Here is a 19,700-nt window from a genome sequence, read left to right on the forward strand (position 1 = left end):
TAATATAGTAAAAATGACTATGATTCAATGCAATCCCCATCAAAATTCCAACTCAATTCTGCATAGAGATTAAAAGAGCAATTTGCAAATTTATTTGGAATAACAAAAAATCCAGAATAGCAAAACTAACTCAAAAATAAAGAACTTCCCATCCCTGACCTCAGGCAGTATTACAGAGCAATAGTGATAAAACCTGTATGGTATTGGTACAGAGACAGACAGGTAGATCAGTGGAACAGAATTGAAGACCCAGAAATGAACCCACACACCTATGTTTACTTGATCTTTGACAAAGGAGCTAAAACCATCAAATGGAGAAAAGTTAGCATTTTCAATAAATGGTGCTGGTTTAACTGGAGGTCAGCATGTAAAAGAATGCAAATTGACCCATTCTTATCGCCCTGTACAAAGCTTTTAAGTCCAAGTAGATCAAGGACCTCCACATCAAACCAGATACACTCAAACTAATAGAAGAAAAAGTGGAGAAAGAGTCTCGAATACATGGGCACTGGGGAAAATTTCCTGAACAGAACACGAATGACTTATACTCTAAGATCAAGACTCGACAAATGGGACCTCATAAAACTGCAAAGCTTCTGTAAGACAAAGGACACTGTCATTAGGACAAAATGGCAACCAACAGATTGGGAAAAGCTCTTTACCAATACGACATCTGATAGAGGCTAATATCCAAAATATACAAAGAACTCAAGAAGTTAGACTCCAGAGAGCCAAATAAACCTATTAAAAATGGGATACAGAACTAAACAAAACATTCTCATCTGAGGAATATTGAATGGCTGAGAAGTACCTAAAGAAATGTTCAACATTCTTAGTCATCAGGGAAATGCAAATCAAAACAATCCTGAATTCCACCTCATACCAGTCAGAATAGCTAAGATCAAAAACTCAGGTGACAACAGATGCTGGCAAGGATCGTTCCTCCATTGTTGGTGGGATTGCAAACTGGTACAACCACTCTGGAAATCAGTCTGGAAATTCCTCAGAAAATTGGACATTGAACTACCTGAGGACCCAGCTATACCTCTCTTGAGCATATACCCAAAAGATGCTCCAACATATAACAAAGACACGTGCTCCACTATGTTCATAGCAGCCTTATTTATAATAGCCAGAAGCTGGAAAGAACCCAGAAGCCCTTCAACAGACGAATGTATTCAGAAAATGTGGTACATCTACACAATAGAATACTACTCAGGTATCAAAAACAATGACTTCATGAAATTCATAGGCAAATGGATTGAACTAGGAAATATGATCCCGAGTGAGGTAACCCAATCACAAAAAACACACATGGTATGCACTCACTGATAAGTAGATATTAGCCCAAAGCTTTCACATTTTCATATTGTGTGAGATCCCAGCACAGGGATTGGCTCTCCCTGCCTCGGATGACCTAAACTATCATCTCTCAGACATACCTGTCTCCCAGGAAATTCTAGATTCTGTCAAGCTGACCCTTGTTATTAACCATCGTGATCACTGGGATGAGCCTCACTCATAGCTGTTGTACTTGACCTTTGCCATTTCCTCTTTTACTGTGTCCCTGGAAAGAGCATGCAGATACCCACTCTCATCACACTTTGCAGCCCCACCTCTCAACCATTTGGAAGACCTCACAGAGCTCAACCACGGTCTTGCATGTTTAGGGGTCACACAATTAGGCTGGCTCTAAGAATTGTTTTCCCTTCGGTGTTAGTATTATTTGCTTCAGTTAACAATGTGAGGTGAAAACAAAGCCTAAGAATTCTCAGGAAAAATTTTTTTGTTTCTACCCTGCTGGCATTGACTCACAGCCCCTCAGACCTCACATTCCCCAATGCTTTGTGATGTAAGGGGTTTTGCTAATTTACTTTCGGTAGTTTTGATCTTATTATTTCTTCCCCCACCTAATCATCTGTTTCAATATCACCATATTTCCAAAACCAGTAGGATGCCTAGTGAGCAATAGTGCAGTAAAACTGGGGAACTAAAAACCCTTTGTTTTTGAAATCTTAAAGCTAATGGAGTTTTTTCCCCCTTAATTTAGTGCTGTGCTATATTCTGAAGTGCCTCCCCCAACCCTACTAATGTCTTCTAAAATATATTCTGACCAGCCCTGATGTAGTAGATGAAAAGGCTTGGTTCTTCTAAAGCAGCACCTGGTTTTCCTTAGTTACGTTGGCCTGCCACACCGTGGAGGGAAAAGGTTAGATTTTGCTAGTACAGAACTCCTGTTCTGATAAAAGGGTCTCATTCCCCCTCAGGGCTCAGCCTCTGTCACCCTCTGTACAAGTATTTGGTGGAAGATAACCAAACCTAAGGGCTCCAGAAGTGTTTCTGTCCCCTTCACTCAGCACAATCCAAGATTGCTTTAGGGTAGGGCCATGACCTAGTGTAGGTTCAGGGGTCCTCTTGGAACTCCTATTTAAAATGCCACACTTCTGCACTGCATCTGGAGCTCTGAGGTGCTAGTGTGACGTTTCTAGCAGCTATCTTGACTTCTAAACAGTAGAACCCAATACCAGAAAGATGCCAAACAAAAGAAAGCCAACCTGAGAGGTAGAGAAAGTGATGAGGCCTGATGGCATTGAACCTCTGGATCCAGCTGCTCCTGAATGTGTATCACATCTGTGAACATGGATCTAGGGCGAACAGTGACAAGCCTTACATGCAACATAGCTCCTGGTCAAAAATTCCCACGCTCCACAGACACAAGAGAGGAAAAAAGACACGTCCGTAGTTCTTTGTTTTAAACTGAATGCACAGTGACTGGTCACTAAGTAGAAAAGAGCTGACAACAGAGCAGACTTAAAACATACACAATTTTAGGAAACAACCTGTTCAGAGACCTCACCATCAAATGAAGAACATATGGAAGCGTGTAATGGCTTTAAGCATTAGCATCTAGGAAACACTACTGTCTGGTACTACCTTGCCATCAGGGTATCAGAAGATTGCCATAGACCTCACAGGCACAGGGACTGTCTGCCTCCAAGGCCAAGGGCCTTTCATTCCAATTCTGTGACCTATAATGCTACCCATATGAAGAGCTTCCCTTAGTCTCTGCCCATTCGTGGCCTCTCTCCCACTGGGTTGTAGATGCTCTGGTAGGGTCCATCTCAAAAGTCAGAGTGCTAGCTCTGCAGAGGCCTGTCTCCTTGTTTGTGGAAACTCATCACATAGCAAATCACTGCAGGCGACCAATAGGACTCAGCCTCCATTAGTCTACTGACCAGTTAATCCATGATGGATAATGTCATTCCTGAGAAAAGAACGCTTAGGACCAGTCACCTTCCAAAGATCTCAGCTTTCACGTAGCATTAACTATGACTCTTGAGTGTTAATATTCATATGGGATTTGGAGAAGACATTCAAACCCTGCCTCACCCAGAATCCTTTCACAGAGAGCTGTCCCATAGCACAGCTGAAATCTCACACAGCTCCCTGGCCAGTGGGCCCCACACTGAGAAACGTTGTCCTTAGCTGGTTCAGAGGGCTTTGAATGGGACAGTTCTCATATCCTGAGATAAGTAATACATTGATTGGGCTTCTAGGAACAGAAATGTCAGTTCAAACTGCTCTGAAGAGTAGATTTATTGTTTCATGTAAATTAAAGGTGAGAAGTCTGTTTTAATCTAGAAGTTTACAGTATCTAGGACCTCTGCTGTGGGGCTCTTACATTCTCTTGGATCTATATACTTCTGTGTAAACACCCTGCATTATTCAAGCAGCTGTCAAGCCCAGCCCCAGTTGGGAAACCGGGGAGTGCTGATGAGAACATGATGTAATAAGGGGTGGATTAGACTGGTACAACATCTGAACCCAGTGATCCATCTTAAAATGGGTAAAAATAGGACAACTGGACGCCGTGTGCTTTTTCCTTTAGCACAGCACCACCTGCATTAGTCAGTGTTCTCTGGAGGAACAGAATTGACAGAACGAATATAGATTACAAAGAGAGTTTATTAGCTTGGTTTACACAGCACAAGCCAGGCAGTCCACCCGCGACTGTCTGTGGGCTAGAGAGGTTGAGGATCTGATTATTGTTCTGTCCATGAGGGTAGATGGTCCAGCAGTCCCAGTCTGGCACTGAAGGGGACCTGGAGGATTCAGTCCGCCATGGAAGGCCAAGGTAACTAGATTTCCTACTTCAGGGAGGAATAGCAGCAGCAAAAATCACGCACTTAACAGCAGGGACTGATAGTGAGCGGGCAAAGCAAGCTCAGTATTTTCCTCAGAGTTCTGGGTTGATCCCAGATCCCTTCTCTGCCTACACTACCTAAAACTCTCGGGTAAGTGCCCTCTGTCCTGAACAACCTCAGAGTTCCCTTGTGGTCAAGCACCTCCATGACCCTTACACTTTACATTGGGCCCAGGCCTAATTGCTCTTAGTCCACTTAATGCTTTTTGTATACACTGTATCCTTGGTCCTGTTTTGATTTCTGTGCTCTCTTTTCTACCATTACCTGACTATATCTAGTTCATCATTTAAGCGTCTGATTGGCTGTCATCCTGGGAAGGAATCTGAAGATCCTCCAGTATGAGATGAGCTAAATGTTCTCTGTGTGTGCTTCTTTTCTTAACTTACTCGCCCTCACCCTGACACAGTCTTTGGTGACACCTGATGTCATCCCCCGCATCTCCAGCCGAGGCTTGAGGCTAGAGCATGCTGTTCATCATCATGTAACCTGTGCCTGGTAAATTTCCTGGCAGAGTCAGCACTGGGTACATTCCTGTTGGGTGGAATACCGATTTCTCTCATCTTATGATAATGTAAAATGATTGCTGATATCTTATAGACTCTGCACGCCAACTTTCAAATCTGGGAGCACAGTGGTTCTCTTAATACATAAAAATAAGTGGGCACTACTGTGCAAACTGGCATGCTCTTTTCGTTGACCCCTGCTTTTTTTCCCGTGGCACTCACCTCTCCAAGCCCTTGACAACGCCCATGAGAGTTAAGGACACCAGCAATCAAGGTCCTGTTGGTCATCTCACGTGAGGTTTTACAGCCTCAAGCATAGTGCCTCAGATGATCCTCATTGGCTTGTCATAGGCGGACTGGGGTGGGGCAGGTACTTCCTCTGGGACACTCGGAAGTCCAGATCCTTGAGCTGGCTGCCTTGCTGGCAGCTTATCTCTGTGATTATTTTAAGACTCCCATTTCCCTGGCACCGTTTGCTGTGTTGTGACATTCTGTTCGAGCAAGGATCAGCCAGACTTCCTTTGAAACAATCACTTTGAAGATGGAATTGCTGCCTTCAAGAATTTGTTCAACAAATATCAGCTGAATGCTTACAGTGGGTGCTGGTGACACAGTGCGGAGACGAGAATCCTCTCCTGAGTGGAACTTAGATCCTTCAGGAAGAAATAGGAAATAAACATGGTGAAGTATTTCAGGTAGTTTTATAAAAATAAAATAAGGGTGATTAGAAGTGTGGGGACCTACATATAACATAAGGAGACAAACAGTACATGCGTCAGTAAGGTTGGTGGTGATAGGTCAGTCACTTGTATTCCCAGAACAGTCTTTTTTTTTTATAACCCAATTGGTAAGATATAATTGCCCACTTAAACATACAAAGCCCGGTACCATCCATCCCTTAGGAACATTAATAACAACCTGTAAATACACAGCACAGAATCTTAACATCACCTGCCATGGCTTCTCACCCGCTCCTCTGTCCTGTCTCCTTTCTCTTCCTTTCCGTTCCAGTCTCCTCCTCTTCCTTCAAACTTCTCTTCCACCCATCCTTCCTTCTCCTCCAATGACAGGCCTCCTTCTATCCTGTACCTGCCCCTCACCTGTACTTTACAAATTCAATGGGGAGGTTCTGTTGAAGTCACCTGATTCCTGAGTACAAGACTAGGCAGCTGTCCTTGGGGCAGTGGAATTAGCATCAAAATACAGATAACTTCAGGGCAAACCACAACATTTCCCCCCTTTTGTCCAGTTATAAAGCCTTTTCACTTTATATATAGAGTACAATTATTACCATTCTACAATTTATAAAGCATAGGATATTCTCAACACCCAGTCCATCACAATATCAGTTAAACAGAACATTTAGTTATCCATTCCAGCTTAATGAAAGGCTTTAAATCTATATTATATCTTGGTTAGCTTGTATACTATCTGATAACTATCCAATAAAATATGTATATTCAGAGTTATACAGCCTGATAGGCTATGAGACTATAATGTCTTCAACCCCGTCAGAAATCTGGGAATGACCAAATACCTATACACATAGGAAGCCTAACACAGCTTCTAGAACTGAGAGGTTGTAGAGACAAATCTCCACTAGCACAGTCCCCTGTTAGCAACATGTTAGCACAAGTCTTCAGCCTTCTGGTCCAAAATCAACTGACAGACTCTTGAAATGCAGATTTTGAAGGGCTGATCACCCTGTCTTGGCAGAGTTTATCAGTCAACTGTTCTGCATAATTTGTCCTTTTTTGGACAGTATTAGTCTGCGGATGAAACAGGCAGTTTTGTCCACTGGCTGCCTAGCCACAAAGTATTGCCTGGAGTTAGAGATATTCAAATTCTTCATTAAATCTGCCTAAGGGGAACTGTTAGGAGCAGATATGCCTCAACAAAAGATAAATAACTTTAAATCTCAAATTTTGTGGATTTTTGACGTTTTTGAAAACCATCTACCTATAATATTTATATATATTTATATATAATGTTATATATATATTTATATTTAATGTTATCTTTATATCTTAATAATATCTTGAAAGTACTCTCACAAAGTCAGCAATATGTTTGCTATTTGGCCCTTAACTCATATGTGTAATCAACTCAGAAGTTTGTAATGACATCAATAGAAGGACTGACTCTAAATCTTGTACTTTTAAACTTTTTAACAAATAAATTCTATACCCAAACAAAGATATGATTTAAGCTTAGTTACCAAATGAGATTATGGCTGTACAATTCAATCTAGCTAATTCCTCCTTGTTAAATTACAACCAATTTTAAATTCCTCATAAAAACAACTTTAGAATAACCACTTTCAGCCCCCCAAAGTCCAGGGAATTGGGGCGACGACTCCTCCATAACTTCTTCAAGCTGTACATGGGCATTGAGATATCCTTGGGGTTAGGGATAGGAAGAATGAAGCAAATGCTGTAGCCGATGTGTCCTGACTGGACCCAGCTGAAAGTCCTTGAGACCAGGAATCCAAGTAGGCACACTCTGTAAAATAAAATTCTCAAGACAAAAGTTTAGAATCGAAATCTCTTTTTGTTTGATTCTCCTCAATCAATTTTTTCAGGTGGTCTACCTCTATCAAATCTGATCAATATGACTCTGTAGGTTTCCAGAGCCTAATCACACTTTTTAAACACACAAAGACAAAATCTTTCTCCCAAAATACTGTGTTCCTTAGTCTGTAACCAGAAAAGCTTGTATCTTGCACTTTCTCCCAGAATAATAACATAACCATAAAACTCAAAGTCACACCCATTATGAAGATTAAACAATTTTTAAAAAAGGAAGTAAGCTAAACAAGCCTGATAGGCTTTTGTACTCTATGATATCAGGAAATGAACCCAAAGTTCCCGTGGAGCCCACGTTAAGAGAATTTGAGCTTCCTATTGTGGTAAATATCAAAAGTAACCACAAACCCTCACTAGCCAGCATCAACGAGCCATATGACCTTTAGCAGGGTAATTCATAAAACAAACCAAATGCCTTCTATCAATTCCAATATCAATAAGCAACATATCAAACCAGGACTTTTGCCCAAAATATCTCAATCTGTTAAGCTCTCTACCCGGAGCCACAGATTTTTATTTAACCTTAATAACTTCTATAATATATGTCTGCATTCACTCTTCCTGGTGTTAGAGACATTTATCACAACTCTCTACTTGGAGTTAATGACCAATTTTTCCCTAAGTTCTGAACCATAGATGAAAATCACCACATGATCTCTTTTTTCTCCTTAAAACAAACTTAAACATCTATCAATTCTAAAACCAACAAACAACTTAAAACTCAGGACTTTAGCCCAAAATATATCCATCTGTTAAACTGTCTACCCAGAGCTACAGATTTTTCTTTAACCTTAATAACTTCTACAATATATGCCTGCATTCACTCTCCCTGGTGTTATAGACATTCATCACAACTCTCGACTTGGAGGTAGTGACTAATTTTTCCCTATCTAAGTTCTGAACCGTGGATGAAAATCTCCACCTGATTCAGGTAATCTCTTTACTCTCTTCTTTCTAAAAACAAACTCAATCACCTTTTAATAATACCTGTAATTAAGAAGTAATCCTAGTTGTCTAACTAGGATTTCAGCCCAAAATTCCCGCAGAGCCCACGTTAAAAAGAATATGAGTATCCTGAAAGACTGTCTAAACAACTTTCTTTAAAAAGCAGCTTTTAATCTCTAACTCTCTGAGCTACCATTACTTATCACACAGTAGGGGACCTACAGCCTGCCAGCCCAGGCAGCTTCCCTGTTTCTTTGTTTGAATTCCCACCCTTAAGATATCACTTGACTCAGCTGAGGAATGCCTAACCACTAAGAAATACCTAAAGAAATGTTCAACATCTTTAGTCATCAGGGAAATGCAAATCAAAACAACCCTGAGATTTCACCTCACACCAGTCAGAAGGGCTAAGATCAAAAACTCAGGTGACAGCAGATGCTGGAGAGGATGTGGAGAAAGAGGAACACTCCTCCATTGTTGGTGGGGTTGCAGACTGGTACAACCATTCTGGAAATCAGTCTGGAGGTTCCTCAGAAAATTGGACCTTGAATTATCTAAGGACCCAGCTATACCTCTCTTGGGCATATACCCAAAAGATGCCCCAACATATAACAAAGACACATGCTCCACTATGTTCATAGCAGCCTTATTTATAACAGCCAGAAGCTGGAAAGAGCCCAGATACCCTTCAACAGAGGAATGGATACAGAAATGTGGTACATCTACACAATGGAATACTACTCAGCTATCAAAAAACAATGACATTATGAAATTCATAGGCAAATGGATGGAACTGGAAAATATCATCCTGAGTGAGGTAACCCAATCACAGAAAAACACACATGTTATGCACTCATTGATAAGTGGATATTAGCCCAAATGCTCTTATTACCCTAGATGCACAGGACACATGAAAATCAAGAAGGATGACCAAAATGCAAATGCTTCACTCCTTCTTTAAAAGGGAAACAAGAATACCCTTGGGAGGGAATAGGGAGGCAAAGTTTAGAACAGAGGCAGAAAGAACACCCATTCAGAGCCTCCCCCACATGTGGCCTATACATATACAGCCACCAAACTAGATAAGATGGATGAAACAAAGAAGTGCAGGCCGACAGGAACCAGATGTAGATCTCTCCTGAGAGACACAGCCAGAATACAGCAAATACATAGGTGAATGCCATCATTAAACCACTGAACTGAGAACGGGACCCCTGTTGAAGGAATCTTAGAAAGGACTGAAGGAGCTTGAAGGGGCTCAAGACCCCATATGAACAACAATGCCAACCAACCAGAGCTTCCAGGGACTAAGCCACTACCTAAAGACTATACATGGACTGACCCTGGGCTCCAACCTCATAGGTAGAATGAATAGCCTAGTAAGGGCACCAGTGGAAGGGGAAGCCCTTGGTTCTGCCAAGACTGTACCCCCAGTGAACGTGATTGTTGTGGGGAGGGTGGTGATGGGGGGAGGATGGGGAGGGGAACACCCATATAGAAAGGGAGGGGGAGGGGCTAGGGGGATGTTGGCCTGGAAACCGGGAAAGGGAATAACAATTGAAATGTAAATAAGAAACACCCAATTTAATAAAGATGAAAAAAAAAAAGTCTTATGGCATCACAGCTAAGAGAGTATTTGGATTTTCAAAGGAACTTTAGACTTTAGATTTGATGAGTTTTGAAAAAAAAAAGATATCATGTGACTTAACATGGCGCTGGCCTCCTCTTAGAAAATAAAAACTTTCTCTCAACTCTTAGGATTACTAGTGGATTCTTGCCCATCACATTGGCTCGCCATCTGTTGTTGTAAAAATATAAAAATAAAGAAGTATTGTTGTCTTTTACCCCGGTAGGTCCGGAACCACGGTGCCCCAAGATATCTGCTAGATATCTTGGCAGAAACACATCCCAAATCCGCGGCAGTCCAGTGTCTCCTGCCGCCGCACACTTTCCTACACTCAAACCCTCACATAAAAGAACACACAACACAATAATCTTTGATCCAATTGATAAGATATAATTGCCCACTTAAACATACAAAGCCGGTACCATCCATCCCTTAGGAACATTAATAACAACCTGTAAATACACAGCGCAGAATCTTAACATCACCTGCCATGGCTTCTCACCCTCTCCTCTGTCCTGTCTCCCCAGAACAGTCTTTAACACACGCTATACAATGCTATACAATGTGAACCAGTGAGCTGATTGTTTTTGTCTTTAACTAAAATATTCACTTCACTTTCTAGAATTCTCGGCTCCTTAATTCAACAGATTAACACCCATAAACTTCTAAAATTAATTTCACATTTAACCAAATTCTCTCGAACATTTTTATATAAAGAAACAGTATTTTATAAACCTAACAAGCAAAGTTCTTTTAAACTTTCAGGTTCTATTTAAGTAATTGATAGGCTGAAGCCCCTTGAATTAAAATTGATAAATTAAAATGTAATCATATCACAGGCTTCAAACAGCAATCATTTTTATTTATTAAACAAAATAGTTTTTAAACACCTAATCTTTATGGTGTTTAAAACATCAAAACTCACAACTTTTGGTTAAATCAAAGTAAGCATCTTGAAATCAGCTTTATAAGGTGTGTTCCTGAACATTTAGACTATGTCTATACTTGACAAGTTAAAACCAGGCATGATGGCACACACATGTAGCCCCAGGACTCCAGAGACTACGGCAGAAGAATTGCCAAGAGTTTGAGGCTATTCTGAGCTACATAGAGACACCTACCTGAAAGATCACACCACCCTCCCAAGAAAAAAGAAAAAATACGATATCCTAACTATGGCCATTAAAGTGATGAATTTAGTAATTTTCTAGTATAGCAGAGTGTTATTGGGTATTTCCTTATTCATCAAATAAGATGTGCATCACAGTACAAATCTGGGCTGATAGTACAGAACTTGGGAGGTAGGGGCAGGAAGACCAGGAATTTAAGGCTTGCGTCAACTGTATGTCAAGTTGAAAGTCAGCCTGGGCTACGTAAGACCATGCATGTCTTTAAAAAAAATCAAAAAGCTAGACAAATAAATTTAAAGTAAAACATAAGACAAAATTAGTGTCACAAAATACAAATTGCTTCTGAGTAAATGCACTTTTGCAAAAGCTTCCTTGCCCTGCCATTTACAAATCCTGTGTGTTGCATCTGTCTGTTGTAGCAAGGTTAATTCTCCAATTAATAGGAATAGAATTATCAGTTCAGGTCCTCAGTAGGAATGGAAAATACCTGTGGCCATGCAGACGCCTGCATTTCAAATGGAAGAGGTAAAATAACTGTACAGAAATAGGATGGGGTATGAGTTACCTCCTGGGGGAGTTTTCCCCATTCTAGGAGTTAACAAACCAGATTCCTTTTGATCCCATATCATAATCCAGTGCAACATATGTATGTCCTTGCGCTTCTATCCCAACCCAAGTTTTTTAACACTTTTTCCTTCTTATCCTGTGATTTGGATAGATGGCATCATATGCCCCACACACATGCAGAACACACAGAGCAAGCTTTCTGCTGAGAGTAATTCATTATTCTTGGCATCTCATGGTTCCTTTGAGCTGTTTAAGAGGTGGGTTAGGCACGGTTCTTTTTGTGTGCTGGTGCTCATGCTCAGTAAATGTACGTTGAGTTTGATAATTAATAAATGTAATGATTTGGAGTGGTACACTCCATGCGTCTTCCACTTGATCTCGGTAAGTAGTAATTACCTAATGCGCTGCCTCATTTGAAAACAATGAGATATTTGCCTTTTGAATAGCATTGTCACAGGAGCCCTTGCCTCTGTGTGTCGCTAATGAGCTCTTTGTAACATGTACACAACTGTCTGTCTGTCTGTCTCTCTCTATCTCTTGTACCTATGCACACAGGTGTGTGCACTCACGAACTCGAGTACACACACACAGACACCTTTTACCTTGACAACTTGACAATGGAATTGATTCACTTTCTTGTGACATCTGAACTATTCCAGTTCTTCTCTATACTGAGACTTATTTAAGGATTTTAAATTTTTTTTTATTTTTTATTGTGTGCCTATGAGAGAAGGTGCCTATGGGAACTAGAGGGGGCACTGGATTCCCCTGGAGCTGCACTTAGGAGCATTTGTTGTAAGATATCTGACACAGATGCTGGGAACCAAACTGATCCTCTGCAATAGGTCTTCTAGCCCCTAAGCCTGCTTTATAGAAAGATTCTGTAGCGGTATGCAGAGCCTTGCACATCCCTCCAGAACGTGCATTTAGGTTACAAGGGCAAGGTGGCAGAGTCTGGCCATGCTGTTTCTTATCTTTATCAAATCCCTTATCTCACCAGAGGAAGAATTTAATTTTCCTGTCAGTCATAAAGGGTTAAAGAAAGGATTAAATGAGATAGTATATACAAATTCTTAAGATGGAGCCCAAATATTTAACATGGTACTCTTTACCCAATGGACATTTTTATTTTCTAAGCTATTATCTCAAACTGCTGGTGGGAATGCCATTCCGTTTACCCTGTTTCATTTCTTCTGTTTCCTTAGTTGTTTTAACTTTTATTCCTTTACTCTTCAATCCCTATAATCCCATCCTATCCCTCTCCTTTTCTTAAAATCCTACTGCCCAACATGTTCCCCTCCCCCTTTCATGTATGTCTGGTGTGTGCAACCCACTAAGTTTACTTAGGCTGCCCAGGCCTGGGTAGGAGGACAGTTACTAAGTCACGGCAACATCGCTGAAGGAAATGACTCCTCTTCCCTTGGCCACCAATCACTGTTGTTAGTTCCTCATGAGCCCTCCCCATTCTGTGGTGAAGTGCTGCCATGAGTCCAGGTCATGTGTGGGTCACCCAGCCTCTGCATTCACGAGCTCATCGACCTTGTCCTGCCCAGAAGACAGTACTTCCCAGCAATCCTCCCAGCCCCTGACTTCCATTCCTTCCACCCCTCTTCCACCGTGCCTCCTGGTAAAGGGTGATGGAGAAATCTCATTTAGGACTGAGCCCTGAGGTCACTTAGTCTCTCTGCACATAGACTGGTTGTAGCCTCTATATAGAACACAGTCAACGGCAAAATGAAGCTTGCCTGATGAGGGCTGAGAGGCAGACTGGGGAGTGAAGAAGGTGTTTAGAAATCACTGTGATGGTGTGTCCACCTAGCTAGCACAATAGCAGTGTGTCCTATTGTAGAGCTTGTGACTGCCCCATCCCCAGGATGGCACACACTTATTTCTTTAGCATGTTAGCTCTATGAGGAGAAAAACAGAGTAATGAAAAGGAACACCAGCTTCAAGGGAAGGTGTTGTTCACCTGCTTCTAGGTGGGTAGTGGTTTGTTTCGGATAAATATTTATAAAGCTGTACTCGACAGCCAGAAAATGCTAAGATTCTACACTTTTTAGATTAAAGAATTTAAAATACAAGAGTAATAATATTAAGTGCATATAAGATTGACTCATACAATAAGAATCATTTCCATTTTTGACAGAATTCTTAGTCTAAAGCCCTTAGAAACTTCCTGTAATCAGAACCCATTTTCAAATTCACAGGGAGATGCAATCAACCACTCCCCTTGGTCATTCTGTGTTCTTAATTTGGGGTCAGTTTGAATGGCCTGTCTCACATCAGCTGTCATCTTTGTGATTGAAGTGTCATTGCACATTACCGTTTTCACCGGGACAGTTCTCGTCTTCGATTTCAATTCAATTTAATTCCAATCAAGTCCTTATGTCACAGGACAATTAAATCCACTTAGAAACCTTTCTGGTCAGATAGGATTGTAACCACTACTTCCTGTCAGGCTGCTGAGTACCCTGAAACCTTCCACAGCCTGGGAGGCCACTGGGTCTGGTATGGAGAAGAGAGCTGCTGTGCTCAGTAGGGGAAGCATTGGAAGCAGCAAGGCCAAGGTTGGACACAGTGTTTAAACACCATCTCTCTCCACTCTCCCATCCCTACAGAGCCCCACTGGGGCAGTGCTGTTCTGAGCTGGAGGAAACTCACCTCTAAGACCCTTTTGTGAAAATATTGGACAAGGAGCAACTCATTGTATGATTAGACTCATTGTATGTTAGAAAGATGTTGCAGTGTGTTTGTTTGGTGGAACTGTGTGAGCTTGCTCCCTCCCTCCCTCCCTCCCTCCCTCCCTCCCTCCCTCCCTCCCCCCACTTCTCTCTCAGTGAGAGACAAAAGGGTTTGAGAGACAGCTTAAGTTATCCATGTCAAACTCAACCAAGCTACTTTTCTCAGACATAGCCTAGGCATCTGACTTTCCCTGACTCTTGTAAGGCCATTGATAGAGATGACCAACCACTCCTTCAGATATATCAAAACTCCCTTCTCCTGTCAGTCTGTGGGCTTGGTTTCTGGCCACAGTTGTTTGGAACCTAGCGGCAATATCCAGAGGGGGAAAACAAGGGACATTAGGCCCAGACAGGACTGGTGCCAGAGACTCATTGAGCCAAAGGGTTTCATCTGAAGCAGAGGAGAAACTAGCAGGCCACTCGTCAACATTCCCTGAGGCTGTGCCAGAGACTGGTATTACACACAAAGGAAGGCACCAATGAGTCCCCTGCAGCTGCAGTGTCCAGTTAAAGCCATGTTATTACTTGGGTCACTGGCATCGTAGTGTCTGCTAGTGGTTTTTCTTCATATGGGAACTAGTCAGCCCTTTGAACACATTCCAGGCAAGGGATAACTAGCCCAGTATAGCGGTGACTGCAGAGTCCGAACACATATGCACTCGCTTGTCTGTGTACCTCAGGCAATCTGGAAAGATTTGTTCAAATGACAAATATCTATTTGCCCTTCCTTGCTGCTACCTTCAGAAATGAATACACCTTCCCTGAGGGATGTGTGTGTGTACAAGTACACACATACTTCAAAGCCAGATGTGGCTTTCTGTCTTCAACGTACCCTGGCTTTAATTACTTTCTGTAAGTTGTAGCTTTATTGCAGAACTCTGATTTCTGAAATGCATTCTGGTCTGCACATTTCAATTTGAGAACGTTTGCTGCCCTCTCAGACTGTGTATAAAATTCTGTTACTGTAGCCACAGACGTCACTTTGGTATTTTTTCCTTCTCTCTCTATGCCTGCTGTATTAATACCCTTAATCTTTATTAAATGGTAATGCCATGAATTGAATTTCAGCTGAATGATGGGTTGAGTGAGCGACACAAGAGAACTCGCTTATCTAAGCCTGAGGTTCTACTAAGAAAGTCCACTGCTTAGGGCTTGCGGTATAGCTTAATGCTAGAACATTTGCCCAACATGTACAAGGTCCTGGCTCTCTCCCCAAATGCACACGCACGCACATGCACATGCACACACACATGCATGCACATGCATGCACACACACCACACATACATGCATGCACACACACACACATACACACTCATGTGTGTACCTTCACAGCTGGGAAACAAGGATTGAGTGTTAGGAGGTTTCACCACTCAAAACCGCTCTCTCCAGCCCAGTTTTCTTGCTACCACCATACTCCGCACAGCACAATCCCTGCAGCTCAGATCTGATGATCCTTTCTCTGCCTCCACACGGGCTTGCTCCTCCACTCAAATGGCCTGAACTCACCTTCAGCCCAAGTGCACTTGTACTTCAGAATTCCTGTAGTGTCCTCAAAGGCTCTGCTAGAAGGTTGTATACAGCTCTGTAGTTCACTTTTCCCCATAGGAGTCCTTTGAATAGGTATCTCACACATGGTCCAGCACCCAGCTCAGTGCCTGGTGTTAGTTTGGTACACATTGAAAATATACAGGCGAAAACCAGTTCACTCTCTGTTTCTTCTCCCTACAGAAACGATGATTGTGGATAGGAAGACTGCTTTTGCCAAGGACACAGTCGGACAACCATGTAACAAAGATCTTCAGTAACTTTTCCCACCTAGCAACACCCAGATGACTCCAGTGATGAAATACTCAGCTGTACCCACAGCAATAACTGGCCCTCTTTTAAGTTGGATTTGGTGAATCTGAATGGCTCATCTATCTTCTTCAGGCGGCCCAAGGCGATATACTCTAGGGAAGCTCATCCCTCGATGTCAGAAACCAAGTTGGACTGTGGACAGGAGCAGGTGGCCTAGTAAGAGTCCTGAGTGCCAAGACTCCTAGTGGCTAATGTAAGGCCTGTAGTTGTACGGGCGTGATACTGGTCCTGACAGTGGTCAGTCTAACATACAGTCATTTGATTGGATGCCCTGGAAGGACAGAATATTTACAAAAATATATATCCAGGTGCTAAATAGGCAGCAGATTTCAAACCAAACTCTACTACCTGTGAGCTAATGACTGTCTTCAGAGAATAATTCTACCCTAGAAAGTGTTCCAGTTTTCCAAGGAATAGTCCAAGAGAATGCTAGACCAAGCCAGCCTGGGAAGTCTCATGCAAGGCAGGTCAGTTCATAGTGAACTCACTGTCCGCTCCCATGCACATGGCAGAGTCCCACTCAGGCATGGTCCTTCTCCACAGCTGAACCCAGACTCTGGGATTCTAAAACATTGTTTCCAGGTAGCCCGCAGCCTCTTCCTTTCCAGCAGTGATGTTACTAGAATAAAAGTCGCCATCCTTGTGTGAGACGCTTGCCTCCCAGTGGCACGTGCATCCTGAAATGTTCTTTCCTGGACACAGAAGGGTGTGGTATGAGAGAAGATCACTGAGAGATGACACAAAGAAAAGGCACAGCTTAGGGGCTTTCTGGACACAGCTGCCTTCTGGGTGTTTCCATAAGTAACAGCCCAGGGTATAGACTTGGGCAGCCACAAAGAGAGGCTGTTTTCCATCTCAGACACATGCTACTTTTTGCAGCACTTGAAATGGAAATACCTACAAGAATGAAAGCCAAGGGCTCTCCCCAGGATAGCTCATCCATTACCCAGCATCCTTCTCAACCAGTGTACTGCCAGTTCTACACCTCATCTTTCCTGTGTCTGCCTCCAGGAAGTGAAACCAAAGCCCCGGCACCCCCTGAATTGACCAGGGGCTGTTACCTAGAATCTCCTCTCTCATCATGAGTCTAGAAGGTCTTCCCCTGCATCACTGCTCCACAATTCCATTCTTCCTCCAGTCTGTGCTACAGAGTCCAGAGTTGGGTTGCAGTTAAGCATCCTAGAGAGCGGCCTCTCTTCATTGCACTTCATGTTTCAATGTAGGTTGCACCTGAGAGAGGCAGCATCACAGGAGATGTTGGAAAGTTCTGGCTTCCATACATACCTAGTACCAGAAATACTACTGCCAATGCCAGATCTTGTCATGTCCTAAGTAGGTGAAGGCCTTCGATTGCGTAAGGCAATGTCAATTCACTCAAGCTTAGTGCATTTCCCCAGCCCATCCACTCCCATCTCCTTCCAACTTCATTTGAAGTTGGTTCAAGGGGAACCTATGTTCAAAGTTCAGCCTATGTCTGATGAGAAAAATACACCTTCCTTTCCCATGGGTCCTCTCTGCCCATCCCTTCCATTCAGACATCCGCCACCGTATCACTGTTTAGAACCAAAGTACGAAGGGTGAGTGCCAACAGGATAGTGAGCAGAAATATTGTCACTAGGTCCAGGCAGGTGCACCTAGAAGAATGGTCCCAAAGAAACTAGAATGGCTCCAGCAAAAGATTATCAGGCAGCCATCTTGTTAAGCTTTTGACGTGCTCTTGGCAATGGGAACCCAGGTTGGAGATCCTGGGGTAGCCTGTTGTTCCCACCTCAGGATCTCCTCACCTTGAGCTAGCAGCCCTGGGGTACTATGGAATATGCTATTGACTCAAAGATAGCTTTGTGGGAGCATTCAGGTGGAGAAGACTGCCTGAATGGTTTTGTGTGGGGGGCAGCTTTTCCTAGCCAGTACAGCTGTGGCCAGAAGCAGGCTATCAATCTGAATTCCCTCAGCTCATCTGCAACTCTGCCTCTGTTCTCTTGTGTTTTGTTTGGTTGCCCTTTAGTTTCCTAGTAAATATTCCTTTTGAAAATACAGTTGTTGTCTCATTAAATCAGGGGGGTGGGGTGATTTTCTGGCATTTATTTTTTTTCCAGGATAGAAGGACACTACAATATCTTGAAAAAAATTAAAATCCTGGAGGAAAAAGAAGCAACCTGATCAGATCTTAGGACAACACCCTGGGGAGATCGGGAGATCTGGTGCTGAGTGAAAGAGAGAGACTGACCATCCTCCCACCAATAGCCAGCTCTCCTCCCTACCCCCACTTCAGAGAATAGTGTCCTGGGTGTGGGTTACCACTAAAATGTCGCCTGGGCCTATGAACGATGTGCATTCAGCAGAGGCTTCAACGTCCAATATGAACCAACATTGGCAAGTCGGGGAGGTAGAGAGGATGGGTGATTCTAAAACTCTCTAAGGATCCTAACTGTTCCTGACCATCAGTAACCAGTTCTTCATTTGAGAAGAAGAAGAAGCTCACTCACACTTAAAGAGAATTAACAGACAGATGTGGGAAATAGCTTCCTATTGTTATGGTTATATTTCCTGCAATGATGCGTGTCCTAAGTATCTACTAATATATAAGAAAACATAACAAGACAAATATACTGGTTCTCCGCTACTCATGTGTGGGGAGGGGTGTAGACGTGTGTTAGTTTATATGGCTCAGGCTAGCTTCAGACTCACAGGACTCATGCCTCAGCTTTGTGAGCACTGCTACTAGACACATCTTCTACCGTATCAGGCCACAACACACACACACACACACACACACACACACACACACACACACACGTACAAACTAAAAGGAAACTTAAGGGTCATCATGTCTGTGCCTCTAAAGAGTCCTATAAATCGAGTAAATTTAGTCAGAGCCAGTCAATTGCTGAAATGCTTTTTGTAGTTGGTAGATGAAACACTGACACTTCCTGGATTGTCTCTATGTCAGTCTTTCCCAACCATGTGAAAACAGCTGTCAGCTGCTGCCTTCATAAAGGACCATTCCTGGGAGAAGCTTCTGTAAGTCCCTCGGGGGCCTCTTCTGGCTTGGAAGAGATGAGATGGTGGCTCAGGACAACAGCATAGCCTTCAGGTTTTCTACTGTTTTAGAGAGGAGAGCAGGTCCTGGTGGAGAACCATGTTTATGTAAATGGGGAGAGTCCTTGCCAGCCTTCATTTTATGACCTTTGTTGATTCCAGGGACAAGGTGAGGTCACAAGTTTGAGAGATACAGATTTCAGGCTGGAAGCTATAATTACCAGGAGGTTAAGGGGCAGGCAGGGAAGTTGAACTCGTACTTGAAAGTTTTCCGTTGTATAAACTTACTGTTTGAGGTTCTACCCATAAAATTCTTACTCAGTTTCAGGTGGGTGGACACAGTGGTTTGGCACTAATTCCCAGAAAATGGAAAACAGAACAACATAACTTCAAACCACTTATCTTAAAGCAGAATATGCCTTGCTGTCAGCCCTGCTCTGTGGGAAGCTGAGCATTGCTTTGCCACTGGCCAACCCAAAAGCTCCAGGCCTTACCTTCCT

At 42.7% G+C, this 19,700-nt stretch overlaps 1 protein-coding gene across 2 annotated transcripts in view; it reads left to right on the plus strand.

The window, feature by feature from the left end:
- The window catches only part of Syt9 (synaptotagmin 9), a 180,481-nt gene extending 162,286 nt beyond the window's left edge, over window positions 1-18,195 (plus strand). The window contains exon 7 of one of the 2 annotated variants that reach the window (XR_005491595.2): window positions 16,033-18,195. Coding sequence is in view for 1 of the 2 variants with exons in the window: in NM_053324.1 (NP_445776.1) it covers window positions 16,033-16,041 (9 nt within the window). In the remaining variant the exon portion in view is untranslated. 2 annotated transcript variants of the gene reach the window in all.
- Window positions 18,196-19,700: the final 1,505 nt, after the last annotated feature.

The sequence above is a fragment of the Rattus norvegicus genome, chromosome 1, assembly GCF_036323735.1.
Source record: "Rattus norvegicus strain BN/NHsdMcwi chromosome 1, GRCr8, whole genome shotgun sequence".
Lineage (NCBI taxonomy): Eukaryota > Metazoa > Chordata > Mammalia > Rodentia > Muridae > Rattus > Rattus norvegicus.